General features: G+C 39.6%; 1 protein-coding gene across 3 annotated transcripts in view; it reads right to left on the bottom strand.

The window, feature by feature from the left end:
* WAPL (WAPL cohesin release factor) overlaps positions 1-15,657 on the bottom strand; it is an 80,996-nt gene extending 65,339 nt beyond the window's left edge. For all 3 annotated transcript variants that reach the window (XM_074232558.1, XM_074232560.1, XM_074232559.1), the window contains exons 1-2: positions 15,594-15,657; positions 13,263-13,783 (exon numbers count right to left, since the gene is read on the bottom strand). In XM_074232558.1, coding sequence (XP_074088659.1) covers positions 13,263-13,761 — 499 coding nt within the window. In that variant the 5' untranslated portion in view covers positions 13,762-13,783; positions 15,594-15,657. The remainder of the gene's footprint in view (positions 1-13,262; positions 13,784-15,593) is intronic.
* Between the last annotated feature and the right edge of the window lie 579 nt (positions 15,658-16,236).

Genomic DNA, 16,236 nt, shown 5'->3' with positions numbered 1-16,236 from the left:
TATAGACTTATGATGGGAAAATGCCATTCACAACCAGAGAAAAGAACTATGGAGTCAGAGAAAAAGAACTATGGAGTCTGAATGCAGATCAAAGTAAACTATTTTCACTTTAAAAAATGTTTTTAAGATTTTACTTTCTGGTGGTTTTCCTCTTTTGCTCTGTTTAATATGATTGTCCAAGTCTAACCTTCATTAGATTGCATGCTATCTGGGGAGGAAGAAAAATGTGGAAATCAAAATCTTCCAGAAATGAATGTTGAAAACTATCTTTACATGTAACTGGAAAAAAGTAAAACACTTTTAAGTAGAAAAAAGAAAAGAAAGAAAACCCCAATTGGGGTCACAAAGAATCAGACAAGACTAAAACAAGTGAATAATAACAAAAGGGGAAAAAATTTCTTGAAAATTCAAACATGGCAATATCTCAAGTACAAAACATAGCATAACACCTCAAAAACTCTATAGCACTTCAAGGTTTATATGGCACTTTACATAGAGTTAGAAGACCATCAAAAACAATGTGGTGCAATCCCCTCATTTTACAAATGACTGTAAAAGCATAAATTTAGGGAAAAAACAACTTTTCAAGAACACCATAAATAATAATGTCAAAGCACTTTAGTCCTACTGAGGTTACAGTAAAAGAAATCAAAATACTCCTTTCAGTTCAATGTATTGGTTTCATGCAAAACAGGAACAACAGTGTGTTGTCTTAGCAGTCAAATGCTCTAGTGATTCCTTCTGCTCAGGGCAAATGTGCTTCCTCCAAGTATTCATTACATCCACACAAATCTCCTCTTTATTAAAGTTTTCAAATGATCACTGCATGTTCAGTGTCACAAAACTAAGCAAGCTTGTTCCCTACAAAATTATGTACTGACACTAGGTATGACAAAAGCAAAACTACTGAACAGTTTCACTAAAACAGTTTATATCTTTTCTTTTAAAGGAGGAGAGCATGACAGTAAAAGAAACCTAAAAACGGTCTGGCAAAGATTCCTTCATGACCACAGGTTCCTCATTTATAAAATGCAGGAGGATGAGATTAGTTAAAATTCAACTTTAAACCTATATCCCCACAAGTAAAAAAAAAAGTTATTCAGAAATATGCTCTATATATGAATATGCTCTATATATGAATACATACATTTTCAAATATTTCAACAAGCTGTGAGGTAAAAATTTATATTTAGTATATTTTTAGTATTAGAAACCTTTAAAAAATAAACTCTTACCCAAGATTTAAAGAAATGAAGCTGAATCTAGGAGGGAAGATACCTTCAAGGGTTCCCATACCCATCAGCTTCTTAAATGTCTTATAGTATCAGTATTGACAAAAACTCTCATAGAATCAATATTAACAAAAACAGCTTTGTTTAACAAGTAGGTAACTACAGCTAAATGAGTAAGTGAAAAAATAGGAATGACTTGATGGTCATGAGTAACTGGAAGCTAAGGACAGATTTTTTTGTGTATAGGCTATAGGGCCAAACCTGAAGAGAGAACAAGTCTGGCCTCCTATACTTCCCAGTTATTTGATTCTGCACAAGTCATTGAGGCCTCTCTGAGCTATTTCCTCATCTATAAAATGGGGCAAACAATAGCATGCACTTTTTCGGGATTATTCTGTAGGTCAAATAGATAATATAAGCAAAGAGATTCATAAATAATTAGCTATTATTTTAAATTATATAAATGTTACAATTTCTCAAATTCAAAATTATTTTGCTGCTCTTTCACATCTCTTAACTGTTTAATCTGAGAATTTCATTCTTCGTTGATTTAAGGGATAAACTATCAGATGACAAAATTCAAAAGTTATTATACTCAATAGTTTACTAATTTTAAGAGTAACATAAACAAGGTTTGTTCGAATAACCTACCAGAGAAAAAACTTTTAAGAATTCTAACATACTATGTATAGAGATACTAAAATCACAAACTGTTCATTTATTTCAGTTAAAAAAGTTTGAGAGAAAGTCATACCCTAATTGACAAATGGTCCAAGAAAATGAAAAGGCAATTCCCAGATGAAGAAATTAAACCTATCATATGAAAAAAATGCTCCAATTCATTAGTGATTAGAGAAATGCAAATTCAAACAAGTCTGAAGTACCACCTCACACCTCTAAGATTGGCCAATAAGACTAAAAAGGAAAATGATCAATGGTAGAGGGTATGTGATGGAGCTGTGAACCGATCCAACCTTTCTGGAAAGCAATTTTGAATTTAGCCCAAAGGGCATACATATATCCTTTGATCCAGCAATACCACTACTAGGTCCAGGGGCAGCTAGGTGGTGCAGAGGATAGAGCATGGTGCTGGAGGACAGGAGAACTTGAGTTCAAATCAGGCCTCAGCCACTTAATAATGACCTTGAGTAAAGTCACTTAACCCCGTAGCCTAGCAAAAAACAAAAGACAAAAACAAAAACATAATACCCTTACTAGCTCTGAATTCCAGAATTCACCCAAAAAGGTAAAAAAAACCACATGTACAAAAGTATTTATAACAGCTCTTTCTGTAGTGGTAAAGAATTGGAAATTGGGGACTGTCCATCAAATGGGGAATGGCTGAACAAATTGTGCAACACTGTTGTTCTTTATGAAATCAGGACTTCAGAAAAGCCTGTAAAGACTTAATAACTGATGCTAACTCTAAGTGAGCATAATCAGAGGAACATTAAATATACTAACAGTAACACTAAATGATGATCAACTAAGACTTGTGATGGAAAACATCAGCATATCCAGAGGGAACTAGGGAGTTTAATGCAGACCAAAACTTACTATCTTCAATTTTTAAAAGTTGTCTTATGTACTTATGTTTTTTTTCTACTATTTTCCCCCTGTTTTGATTTGATCCTTCTTTCATATCATGATTAATATGATGTGTTTAGCATAGTTACACATGTATAACTTATATCAGAATACTTTCTGCCAGGGGGAGGGAAGTAAGAAAAATGTGAAACTTAAAATCTTACAAAAATTAATTATTGAAAACTTTTTACATAGTTAGAAATTAAATATTTTTTTAAAAAAAGTTTGAGAGGAGGCAGCTAGATGGTACAATGGATAGAGAACCAGTCTTGGAGTCAGGAGGACCTGAGTTCAAATTCACCCTCAGACATTTAGCTGTGTATGTGACCCTGGGCAATCATTTAACTCCACTGCCTTACAGAAAAACAAAAAGTTTGAGAGGACATTCTTACTTGTAAGTATTTCCTCACTAGTTAATGTACCTTATTCACTTATTTCTTCTTTCACTATATGAATATCACCTAGACTAAGTGTCCAAAGTTTGCCAGGAAAATGTCCTCTTGAAGCCATCTGATTATATGCCCACTAAGGGAAATATTAACTACCACACCTCTGAAACTATACTTAAATAATAGTGAAACTATATTTTTCAGACTTCAATTAGCATCTTTCATTCATTCAGAATACTTCTTGCTCTACTGGACCAACAAGTTGTCATTTCCAACATATTGACAATTACTTAAGTTTAATGCTACATTTTTCTGGAGGACAGCATAGGTCTAAGACAACAATGTTGATTTAGTTCAATAGCTCAAATTTCCATGGGATGCACAAGATAAACTTTAAGAACATGTGATGAATGATTTCCAGTTAATAAACTAAAAGTCAAACAAATGATATGACAAAAAGTAGTGTTCCTTTTAAAGTCCCTGCTCATAATTTTACTAAATCCAAAATGGAGCATATTATTGCAAGAGCCACAAACTAAGGAAGAGAAAGGTTAAGTTCTAGCTCCAGTTTTGCCAAGGAACTACCTACAGTTCAATAAGTCACAACCTGTTTGAAGATCAATTCCTTATGTCTAACATATGAAAACTACCACTTGCCTATGTTAGGATTTTTATTCTTTGTGAGAAACATTAAGTGCCACAGAGTAAGAGAAACTATAACACATCATAAAAACTATTCAAATTTTCGCATATTTTCTATTAGCTACAGTCATTGATAATTTAATGTTATTTATACAAAGAGCACATTATCAGAGTTAGATAGAAGCCATGGCTTAAACACCATTACTGGGTCTATATCCTGGAGAGATGAAAAAGGGCAAAAACATCACTTGTACAAAACTATTCATAGTGGCCCTGTTTGTGGTGGCAAAGAATTGGAAATCCAGTAAATGTCCTTCAATTGGGGAATGGCTTAGCAAACTGTGGTATATGTATGTCATTTAACACTATTGTTCTATTAGAAACCATGAGGGACGGGGATTTCAGGGAAGCCTGGAGGGAGATGATCGAGATGAGCAGAAACAGAAAAACATTGCACACCCTTAACAGAAACATGGGGTGGATGATCAACCTTGATGGACTCGCTCATTCCATCAGTGCAACAATCCGGAACAATTTGGGGCTCTCTGCAATGGAGAATGCCATCTGTATCCAGAGAAAGAATTGTGGAGTTTGAACAAAGACCAAGGACTATTCCCTTTAATTTAGAAAAAAACTGTTATCTTATTGTCTAATCTTGCTATCTCTTTTACTTTTTGTTTCTTCCTTAAGGATATGAATGCTCTCTCATCATTCAATTTGGATCAATGTACAACATGGAAACAATGTAGAGACTGGTAAATTGCCTTCTGTGGTGGGATGGGGGGAGGGAAGCAAGATTAGGGGGAAAATCGTAAAACTCAAAATAAATAAAATCTTTAAAAGAAAAAAAAGAAGCCATAACTTAGAAGCCTGGAGGATCTATTTGAGAACCAGTTAAATTCAGTTTTTCTCAAGCCAAGTTGTAGAATAAGAAAGAAAAGGTACCTAATCTTGAGTTATGTGTATATATTAGAGGGAAGAGACCCCATTCTTGAGAGAAGTGCTGGGTTACTCAAATAGCTCAAGCTCAAATAACTCAAGTTCATCAAAATGGATAAGAGATATTCTAAAGAATTCAAGAGTAGAAATGTTACAAGTTGGCTGAACAGAAACAAAAGGTGGCCAAAGTCCAGAACTCTGAGGAATGCAGACACAGCATGAAGGGGGAGGAGGAAGATGACCATTGGAGAGGTAGGAGATGAAACAGTAAGAAGAAAAGAATAAAGTGCTATCATGGTGGTCAAGGGTTAAGAAAGTACCAAACTACAGATATATATGAAGATAAGATCAGTAGTGATCTTTGAAAGAACAATTTCAATTTAAGATGCTGAGGAAAAATGCCTAGTAGCAAATTTCTGAGTTATTACTTGGAAGTGCCATTGTTTAATGACCTTGAGTTCTTGAAAACCATGTCAAAGAAATTTAAGACTGGCTAAAATTAAAGAAGTTAATCACTAGATTGGCCAAAGGAAGAGTTTTCAGCCATAGCAGGCCACTCTCCACCCTCATCTATTTAGGTATGTATGGTCTATGTGTATTTGTGAGTTTGTGTTTCTGGAGGTTCATTGACTTAAATTGTACCTAACATCTCTATTACAGATCTTTAATTATTTTACAATCTTTTAAAGGTTCCAAATTTGGTATTACATGAGAGAAGAAGTTCTAAATTGTCATAATGTAAACAAATTACTACAAATAATAGCACATTAATTAGCATATTTCACATAATACACAGTCATGTTCACTAGATTCCTATTTAAATGTACTTTAAAAAAGGGGGAAGGGGGGGGAGATTTAAAATTGTTCCAGATGAACAAAATTGCATCTCTTTTAAAAGAATTATGTAATTGAAACATCTTGTCCATTCAACTACTGTCACAAAACCCTATTTCCTTTTAATTTGTTCCACTTGACCTGAGAAGGCAGTTGAAGTTACCAACAAGAAATAAAAAAAGGAAATTTAGGTTTAAATGAGGAAAGGTGGAGCATCAAATTCTAGTCTAGAGTTTATTTTGTTGCCAGTATTGGCCTCCTGTCTCTCTGAACATGGTGCAGTTCTATTCCTGGCCAGAATGTAGGAGTGCAGTGAAGTTCTGCATCTGGGGGGATGCTGTAATCAAACTGGTCAGCATCACCTGAAAGTTGTTAATTCTGTACAAGACACCATAAGCTCTTTTGATTTTGTTTTGGCTATCTTACTTTAATTTTTAACTCCTTTTTAAAGTTAAAAGAGAAAATGGGACATTTTGAAAAGGTTTTATTTTTCTTTATTCCCTGTTCAGATGATAAATTCTCCAGGTAACTTAAGTTGTGAACTTTTGTTTTGTACTTCACAGTAATCATTCAGATAAGATATACCAATGTTTAAGTGGCAAAATTCTTTTGTGCATTTAATAAAGCTATTGCAATAAAAAATAAAATTTTTTAATAAAAAAGAAAGACTTCCCACTAATCAAGACCTATAGCAAAGTTCAATGGGTTGCCTTAGGAGGAATTAAGTTCTCCCTAACTGGAGACCTTCAAAAATATCAACTTTGCCACTCAAAGAGCTTACAATTAAAGGGAAGTCTTGGGGCAAGGAGGGAAGACAGCAGAAGGAATTTGAGGACTCAAAAAAGGATCTAGACATTGATACTTTAAAAATTTTGAGGAAATCATCACTTTCAACTGGGGCAAAAGCTTGAAACACCTGAACTGGATGGACCTTGAAAAAGAAAAATTTCAATAAACAGATGTGGAAGGGGTGTGTGTAGGAAAGATAACAATGCAATTACCTAGAGGTAAGAAGGTGGAGATGGACATCATTGGGAATAAGATCCAATAATACAACTTGGTTGGAAATATAAAATACAAGAAAAGAGAAAGGTTTGAAAAACAGACTGAGAAACAGGGTATGGAGAGCCTTAAACCCTATGCTAAAGAGCCTGTACTTTACTGCTGTATTAGAAACATTATTTCAGTGGTTGTATGAGGACAGACTAGAGGGAGAAGAGATTATACAGCTTTTCTTTCCTCTCACACCTGGTAGTGAAGCCACTTTAAATTTAGGTCCTCCTATCTTGCACTTAAGAGTATTGCAATAGCCTCCCTCCCTTACTGGTTTCCTTGCTTCAAGTCTCTTACTACTCCATCCGATTCACTGCTACCAAAGTAGTTATCCTTAAGCTGTGAAATCTGCTTCCTACTGTCTCTAGCATAAAATATAAATCCTCTGTGTAGCTTTCAAAGCATCACACAATCTGGCCTCAACCTATCTTTACAGTTTCACTGGACTTACTTTCCCCTGCCTGAACTCCAAAGCAACCAAAACTCAGGCACTCTCTGCTTCTCAAAAATGACACAGAATCTCCTGGCACAAAGTTACCCATACTGTGTCTCCAATACCATCTTCTAATTGAATTTTCCTTATTCCCCCATTGTTGGTACTTTCCAATCTACTTTCTATTTAACTATTTTGTGCATCTATTTCCTACCTTTATATTTAGGCTGCATTTTTTTTTATAAGTACCTGTTCTCCCCCATTATAATGTAAGTTTCAGGTTTGATTTGGGGTTTGTTGAGAGGAATGGTTAACTTCAATTTAAATTGTGGTGGAACATCAAAATAAAGGCAATTATCCTTATGGGAATGGTTTTAAAGTATGCAAAGACCTTTCCATAGATCATCTCACTTGAGGCTCCCAATACATGTTTTCAAACCCATTTTAGAAATGAGGACATTACGGCTCAGACAGCACAGTAGTATGTCAGGGCTTGAAATGAGATCCCCTGACTCCAAGATCACCACCTCATTCACAATGACACACTGTCTAGCCTCAGGGAGGTGAAATTCAGGACTGCTGCTCCCAAGAGGAGCCCAGGTTTTAACTGGATCAGAGAAGCAAGGAAGAAATACAGAGGGAGAATAGGACACTCTTTAGTGGGATGCCTAAAGTTAAGAAATGAGAGAGAGAAGACAATTCAGAAGAGCAGCAGTATCCAGAAAGTTAGAAGAAAATCAACAAGGAGCTGTCAACAGTATGAAGTGCCCCAAAAAGTTCCCTAGGGGTGATCTTAGAGAGGAGTTTCAGGAGACTAAAAGGTATGAAAGCTGAGTTGGAGGGCTTTGAGTAAAGAACGAGAAGAAGTTGTTATTGTGAAGGCCCTGGAGGAAGATGACAGATTCAAAGGAGTGGAGTTTTTTTGGCTTTGTTTTTTGTTTTAGAAATGAGGAATCTAAGTAGGCAGAGACTATATGAAGTTTGGGAGTAGAAATGGATAGAGCAGGTTTTGGAGCAAATGAGTGATGACGTGATCAAGGACACAAATTCAGGGTTAACCTTGGCAAGGAGAAAGATTACCTCATTCCCTCTAAAGGCCAAAGAAAAAGAGGGTTGAAGGGGATTAGAGAAGTTTTAAATTTGTCTAAGGAACAAAAGGAATAGTAGGGGGAAATAAAGGAAAAGAAAGGATGAGAGGTAAAGTTGAAGGTATAAACAAAGGGAAAAGTTTGAAAGTCATTTAGAGGAAATGGGATTGAAGTTAGTATCCTGAAGTGGACTGAATCAACTTAATTTTGTGAATTCCTCTGGCAACAATAATGGCTTGGAGATAGGAGTAGAGAAATGGAATGCTGAGAGTCTGGACTGGAGAATAATAGGATTGCCAACAGTAGGAACAGGGGAACAAGAGACTTGAGGGCAGGGGATAGGGCCTTGTTAAAATAGCTGACTACACAGGCAGCTAGGTGGCGTAGTGAATAGAACACTGGCCCTGAATTCAAAAATGGCCTCAGATTAATAATCACCTAGCTGTGTGGCCTTGGGCAAGTCACTTAATCCCACTACCTTGCAAAAAACACAAAACAAAATACTAAGGATCAAGACTGAAGGGAAGAGAATGAAGGCACTAGAGAAGTTAAGAACCAGCGGTTACAATGAAACTCAAGAACAAGTTGAGAATCTCTGAGAAAATGTAGTTTAGGGGCGGCTAGGTGGCACAGTGGATAAAGCACTGGCCCTGGAGTCAGGAGTACCTGGGTTCAAATCCAGCCTCAGACACTTAATAATTACCTAGCTGTGTGGCTTGGGCAAGCCACTTAACCCCATTTGCCTTGCAACACCCCCCCCCCCCCAGAAAAAAGAAAGTGTAGTTTAGAGTGATGATGAAGATTAAATGACTACCAATCCCTCAAGGATGAGTTTGAGATCATAAATGATAATGGGTTGAGAAGGACTAAAGAAGCAAATCAAGTGCTAAAGTCATTGAGAAAAGGTGAGAGCATATAACAAATTTAGATTGACAAAAGGCAGTTATAAATTCATGTTCTTACAGAGACTGTTGAAAGAATGAAGAATTTCAAAGTAACAGTGGGGCTGGGGAGGAGGTGAACAAAAAGGTGCCTCCTCTTCTTGTAGCTCTGAGCCCCACCCAATACCAGTAAAGGCATTACACTCAAAAGACCAACAGTGTCAGGAGTTATAATGTAAGGATGATGAAGGAATGTGTAAAAAATAAAGCAGGGGTTCTGAAAGAGGCAAAAAGAGAGTAGAGTGGTTAATAGATTTGAGGAATACTAGGAGAGAAAAGAAGGAAAAAGTCATTTTCCAAAATAACAGGAGTTCAGTGGGGATCTGTGAAGGTTCCATCATACCTACATTTTAATTAGAACCTTGGGGCTAACTAATTATTTCCAAAACTTTCTTCCTACTTGGTAATTCCCCTACACAATAACTAGGAAACTGCATTTTATGTCAGGGGGTTGTGGAGCCACACAATTGTTCAACAAAACAACATGTAAAAAGCACAATGAAAAATATAAAAGTATTATATTAAAAAAAAAAGCAAGCTTGAGCAAAGCAAGGCAAGGTGGCTTCCTCAGGATTACTGAACTGCTTGCTAGTTCTTTGGTATCTCCTTCAGTTCTAGGTATTTAGTAGCAGTTGATTAATGGTCCCTTCATGTATTTTGTTGCATAACTCCATGGGTGATTTTTCTTTACTTCAGAAAATCTTTCATAGGAAGAAAATTATCTAGTTTACAGCAGGAGAAACTATTTACATTATTCACCTTTCACAGTATGGCATTTATACCTTAAATTACTTTCATTTCATGGTCAAACAAAATAGAAACATTATTAGCAAAGCTGACTTTTTAAAAGCACTGGTTAAAATGGTTAGTATTGCTGTTAAAATTATTTAAGACTTTAATAGATGTAGAATAAATGCATTATCAATCCTTTATTCAAATTGTAAAAGTTGATTGTGGCTGTCAGAATAAAACTGATTTGGGAGCAAACATTTTAGCTATTGTGAAATAGTTTAAATAACATTTCAATTTAGCCTTATAAAAAATGCTAACAAATTAATTTTTGGTTACTACTTTTGGCAAAATGTATTCAGTGGAAAATTCTACACTTCCACAATGTATACCATTGCTTTACTAATTTACTTGAAATTTGGCCACTTGTAAGAAGCGGCAAGCAGCTCCATGAAATACAATTTAAATTCAGACTAAAAATGAATTCCCGTTTACCCATTTGCCCAAGTGATGACATGACACCTCATCTCCTTTATACATTCACAGAGTTCTCCAACTTGAAACACCTGACAGATTGGCACATAATAAATGCTCATTGACCGTTCCCAACCACACACTCCTTTAAGAAGGAATAAATACTTTCAGCATTTCAATAAAATATTTTCCCAGCAGGGGCAGTAGTCACATTACTTAAACGAGCCTTTTCCAATGATTTGATTGGCTTGAATGGAGAAAATCCAATCGAGGAATGTTTCAATTGCCTTGCCATTCAAAGAACTTGCTCCTGCCCCTACTGTTTTTTGAAAATACAACACTTGTTGCCATTGCAAGTAAATTAAATAATCCCCTGAAGTTGGACACCAATGTCATCATGGAGTGGAAAGGACCTGCCTTTCTCAAAGGTTTTGTTCCTCTTATTAGGTCATCCAAGCACCAATCAATCAGTTTAGCTGAAACAAATTTATCAGTTCCATAAATGTTTTTATTAAGCTTCCTCTGTGTACAATGCACTGCATCTGGCATTGCAAATAAGAACCTCTGCCTACAAGGAGTTTATGTTTAAGTACAAGCTAATTACAGGCTGGAAACAACTCTAACAACCTGAGGAAAGAAGCTCCAGAGTGGAGTCTCGAAAAAGATAGACAGAGGGACAGGACAGCCTGTTCACAGGCACAGAGATAGGGACAAAATATTCAGGAACACGAGACAGGCTGAAAAGTCAGGATGAGCAGTTGATAGTTTATCCTAGAGATAAAGTCAGCAGTTGCAGAAGGTTTCTAAGTTAGGGAAGTGGCAATTATTTTGTATGTGGAGGATGATTTTAGAGAGGAAAGACTGGAAGTAGACCTGACAGGTAAGAGACTGTTTCCACAGGCAGATCAGGGGTAGGAGAAGAAGGGCCTAACTGGAGGGGGGGGGGGGGGGGAAGATGATGGGACATGTGTGCAAAGTAGAAAGTGAGTATGAGTAGAAAGAGATAGAGATTAGGTAATTAGGTAAATTCAGAGGGGAAGGAGAAGGAAACAGCAGAAGATAGGAGATATTTCAAACCTGGGTTACTGGGAAGTTTTGAGGGAGAAAAGTAAGAGATTAGGAGCTATTTTGGATAAGTTGTCTTTATAAACTGCCAAATGGCCACCCAAATGGAGATTCTAGTAGCCAGTTGGCCAGGCCGGGCTGGAGTTCAGGAAAATCGGCTGGAAGTCTATGATTGGGAGCGATCCTTTTTCAAGATGATAACAGAACACAAAAGATCAGATCACGAAGGAGTAGCACATAGAAGGAAAAAAAGCCCAGGAGAAAACCTTGAGAAACAAAGAAAGACACCCACTCTTAGGCAAGGAAACTATCCAGCAAAGGAGGCAGAAAAGAATCATGTCACAAATGGCAAGATGGTTGAAAATATCAAAGAGAACGAAGAATCAAAGTCAACAGGGTAAAAAGCTACCCAAATCAAACAAATTCTGGCAACTCAAAGAGATCCTAGGAAACCTCAAGGGAAGTTAATCTGTAAAAAGCTGAATAGCTGGCAAGGAAGTAGAGGCAACTAGCATAGATCATTCCTTTCCAGAGAATGGTATCAAAAGAGGAAGAAAGGAAATCTCAAGGGGATAGTGAGGTCAAATACAGGTTAAGGGTGAGCTCTTATTTTGTAGGCAAGGACTTAAATATTTTCTAAAATAGATAGGCCTGGACACCTAATCACTGATGATCAGAACTCACAGGGCACTTTATTTTACACATCCCTTAACACTTATCATTATGCTCCATCTGTGTCCATGTCAGAGATCCCTGTCCCAAACTCTGCATTTTCTCTGGCAAATAGCAGTGCTCAGCGGCAGTCCCAAAGACCACCCTTCTCCTGTGTGTATTGGGGAGCCCCCTCCTAGATTCCTGGCTACATTCCCCTCTCCTTAAGCCACCCGGGAAGTTGCCAAACCACTGCCAACTGCACCCAGGCTCCAGCATTTTACTCCCACACACTAGGCTCAGGGTAACTATTAGCACTATTTCAGCGACATTATGGGTTAACTCCTGGGCTGCTCAAGAACATTCAACTGTGAATCACAAAACCTTTCTGCACTTCAGTTTCCTTTGTTAAAAAAAAAAAGAAAAGAAAGAAAGAAAGAAAGAAAAAAATAGAGGTTAAGAGATAGGGGCAGTGGAGCTGATGAGATGAACCTTTAGGTTCTTTCCAGCAATAAAATTCTATTTATGGGCTGACCTAGGAATCAAACTGCCACGAATAATAAGGCTGATTCTGGGAAGAAATTTCTTTCAAGTTCTAAAATAATCAATCAGAATATGAACTTTGGTCACAAACTCTTTCATAATCCAAGTATTGCCTGTATCAGGAGCCAGGTTATCAGTGCCCCTCCAAATCAAATCTCACCAAGAATTAGGGTAAAATACTAATTCCTTATATTCAAGAAAACTACAAAAATATTAGTGACTAATTCTTGTTTCCCAGAACCAAGACCAAAAGTAATTTAAGCATTTTAAACTTGGGCTGATTCTACAATTTAAATACCCATGCCATTTATTGTCACTATTAATAACCATGTAATCCCACCAAGTAAGTTTGACAACTAAACTATTTTATAAATATGAACAACTAGTCCACATCATCTTATTTACAGATATCCAAAAGGAAGTTATCTAGAGCACATAGAAAACACAATTCTATAGCAGAGTATATATCCATGGTACAAAAATAAAAATATTTTTACAGCATATTTTCATCAAAATTCTGAAAATTTACAAAGTTGACAGCAATTATGTTATCACTGAGCCCTCATTTTTCAAAGCTAAAAATGTTGATGAAACAATTATATAAAAGCAAAGAGCATGCATACTTCTGAAGGAGCCATCTATGGTGACTATAACACACTCACCTTTACTTATTAGTTTTGCACTACTTTTGCTTTCTCCATCTTCTAAGGTTCGATTTGTGCTCTTTTCTTTTAAACCAAGGAAAGTACTCTCACAGGGTAAGTACTTGCTAGATACAATAATGTCTTCGGTGATTGGTTGACTAATACAGCTGTTAGCTTCAAGTACAGAGGCAAAGTCCCCCAGATGAGCAGCTTCACCAGGCTCCAACTGGGAGGAACTCTTAGCTTGGGCCACATTCTTTGAAGAAACTGGTAAAGATTCTTCATCACTATCAAATCCGAAAGGATCTTCTGAATTTTCATCTTCCACTTTAGGCTTCTTGGGAATTTCTGGGATATCTGGATTTAAATTAGGCCTCTTCTGGCCTAACTTAGCCATAAAGGTAGTCTCTCCCCATTTTGTACTGAGGGTGGTCCGTTTGTTGGAAAATACTTCATCAAATTTAGAGCTGCCATTTCCCCCTTTCCTGCTATATGTTTTCCCAAATCTGGATGTCATTTTGACACCTGTTTCATATTCTCTGTGGAAAATTAAGAAAATATAACCAATATTGTAATTAAAAATTTTAAACAGCACATGTAAAAATAACAAGTTGCCAAACAAGTATGACTGCTTTACCTACCACTTGCCATGATAGAACTCATTAAAACTCCAAATTGAACCAAGTCCATGTACAGTATTCATTTATACCACTTCATGTACTTAGGTATGCTAAGTATAATGATTAAAAAGCTTAAAATTTAGTACTCATCTTCTGAAAATAGTTTTGGTGTAAATAACTCAATTCTAAATGCACTGTAGCACGTCATGAAAACATAAATAAAATATAATTGCTATTTACCTTGATTCAGATTCGTTACTTTTGGATCATGCTCCATTTCTAGATTCCTAAGCTTTCACTATTTTAGACAAAAACAAAGGAAAAGTGGTACCACACTGAATCTCAAGTATAGATCTTAACTTAAAATCATGGGTCTCAGGCTAATTTAGTCTGACTTTAAAGATACTGTCCTTGTATTTCATAAACTTGAACGAGTCAGGCTCTTTAACATTACTTCCCTGGACAGCTAAATTATATAAAAAATAGAACTTTTTACTTTTATTTGTAAACTTAAAACAGGATTTGGTGATTCATTCAGATCTATATACACAAAAGACTGATGATTTGTATTAAAGAAAGAAAAGACTCGTTTGGAGAAACCTGTATCACTAATTAAAAGTCTCCAAAAAGCTTTAGGTTACATGAAATAAAAGGATAATTCCATTCAACAATATCCAAGCGCCAACTAATTCAAGATACTAGGTTAAGGAATCCTAGGAAAGGTTCCTACTCTCAAGGAGCTTTCATTCAATTTTCATGGGGGGACTGACTTGCAGGAAAGCAAAGGACCAGGGAAGAAGCATGCATAACCAACAGGAAGCCCACAAAGCACTGGGAGGAAGGGGAGGTGTGCACAGGCCTTGGAGTCAGGACAGGCTGGGTGACCTTGGGCAAGTCCCTTAACTGATCGCCTCACATCCAGAGCCATCTCTAGTCTCCCTGATTCATCTCTGGCCACCGGTCCCAGATGGCTCTGGAGGAGAAAGTGAGTCTGGGGGCTCCGTACAACACCCCCTCACTCCAATCCAATTCATGTGCTTGTGAAGACAACACCCCCCCCCCACGTCAAGGTTCTCAGGGATGAAGGACAAACATGATCACACTTTCATACTGTCAATGACTTGGGACATATTCTTTCACTAATAACCCCCCTTCCATTTAACTGTTATTAAAACTTGTAAAATTTGCATCCCTGAAACCCAGTTGAATTTATACCAAACTCTCAGAAAGGGGCCCACTTCAGGGCACTGGAATTAATGAGCTTGAAACGAACGCCCGTAGGTCACACACATGGGAAAACTTCCCCTTATTCTGAAAGACAAGGACTTTGTGTCAGGATTCGCTTTTTCCCCTCTTCTGAGGAAGTGCCGCCCCACTGCTCTTCGGGGAGAGTTCACCATCTCTTTTCCCCTTAACCTTGGGGGCAGGCACGGGAGGCGGCCCCTCTCCCGGCGCGGCCGGCGGAGCCCCTCCTGGGGCGGGCAGGGGCGGCCGAGGCCGGGGCGCTCTCACCTCCATGTGCACGGGCGCGGGCCTGGGGACCGGCCGGGCCGGGGAGCAGGGACCGGCCGGGCCGGGAGCAGGGCCCGGGTGACCCGCCGCCCCGCCGCCCCGCGCCCCCGCGCCCCCGCGCCCCCGCCGCGCACTTGGCCGCGGCGCGGGGGGCCCGGCCCCGGCGGCTCCCCCAACTTCCTCCGGGCGCCCGTGCCGGGCGGGGCCTAGCACTTACCCTGGGCGCCGAGCGGGTGGGGCGGAGACTCCGGGCTCCGGCCGCCGCCGCCGCCGCCGCCGCCGCCGCCTCGCTTTCCCGGCGGCCCCCGGGCGGCGCGGGCCGGGCAGCCGCGGGGGGGGCGCGGGGGGGCCCGGCCGGTTGGCGCGCGCGAGGCGGGGGACGGTTGACGCTCGAGGAAGAGGGGCCCGGGGGGGGGAGGGGAGGGGAGGAAGGAGCCCAAGAGTTGCGCCGCCGCTGCCCCGCCGCCGCCGCCGGCCGCGCCGGGCCAAGGGGAGTCCGCGGGGAGAGGGGGAAGGGGGGAGCGCCGGCGGCGGCCGCCCCGCAACTTCCCCCGCCGCCGCGCCGGGCCTAGGCCGCCCCGGCCGCGCTGCCGGCGCCGACTAGCCGCTCGCGCTGGGCCGCCGCCGCCGCCGCCGCCGCCCCCGCCTGCGCCGCCGCCGCGCCCGGTGAGTGGTCAGGGCTGGAGTTTGAGCAGGGCCCTGAACCATCTCAACGCCATTTGCGCTCCCCGGCCGGCCGCCCCCCTTCCTCCCCCAGCCGCCAGCTCCGTCACGGCGCTTCCCACAGGCCCCGCGCGGCCCCGGCCGGCGCAGCCAATCGCGGCGCCCATCGGGCCAACCGTCGCGCAGGCGCGGAGCGC

This window comes from Macrotis lagotis, chromosome 4, assembly GCF_037893015.1.
Source record: "Macrotis lagotis isolate mMagLag1 chromosome 4, bilby.v1.9.chrom.fasta, whole genome shotgun sequence".
NCBI classification, from domain to species: Eukaryota; Metazoa; Chordata; class Mammalia; order Peramelemorphia; family Peramelidae; genus Macrotis; species Macrotis lagotis.
This window is presented reverse-complemented; position numbering and strand designations above follow the sequence as displayed.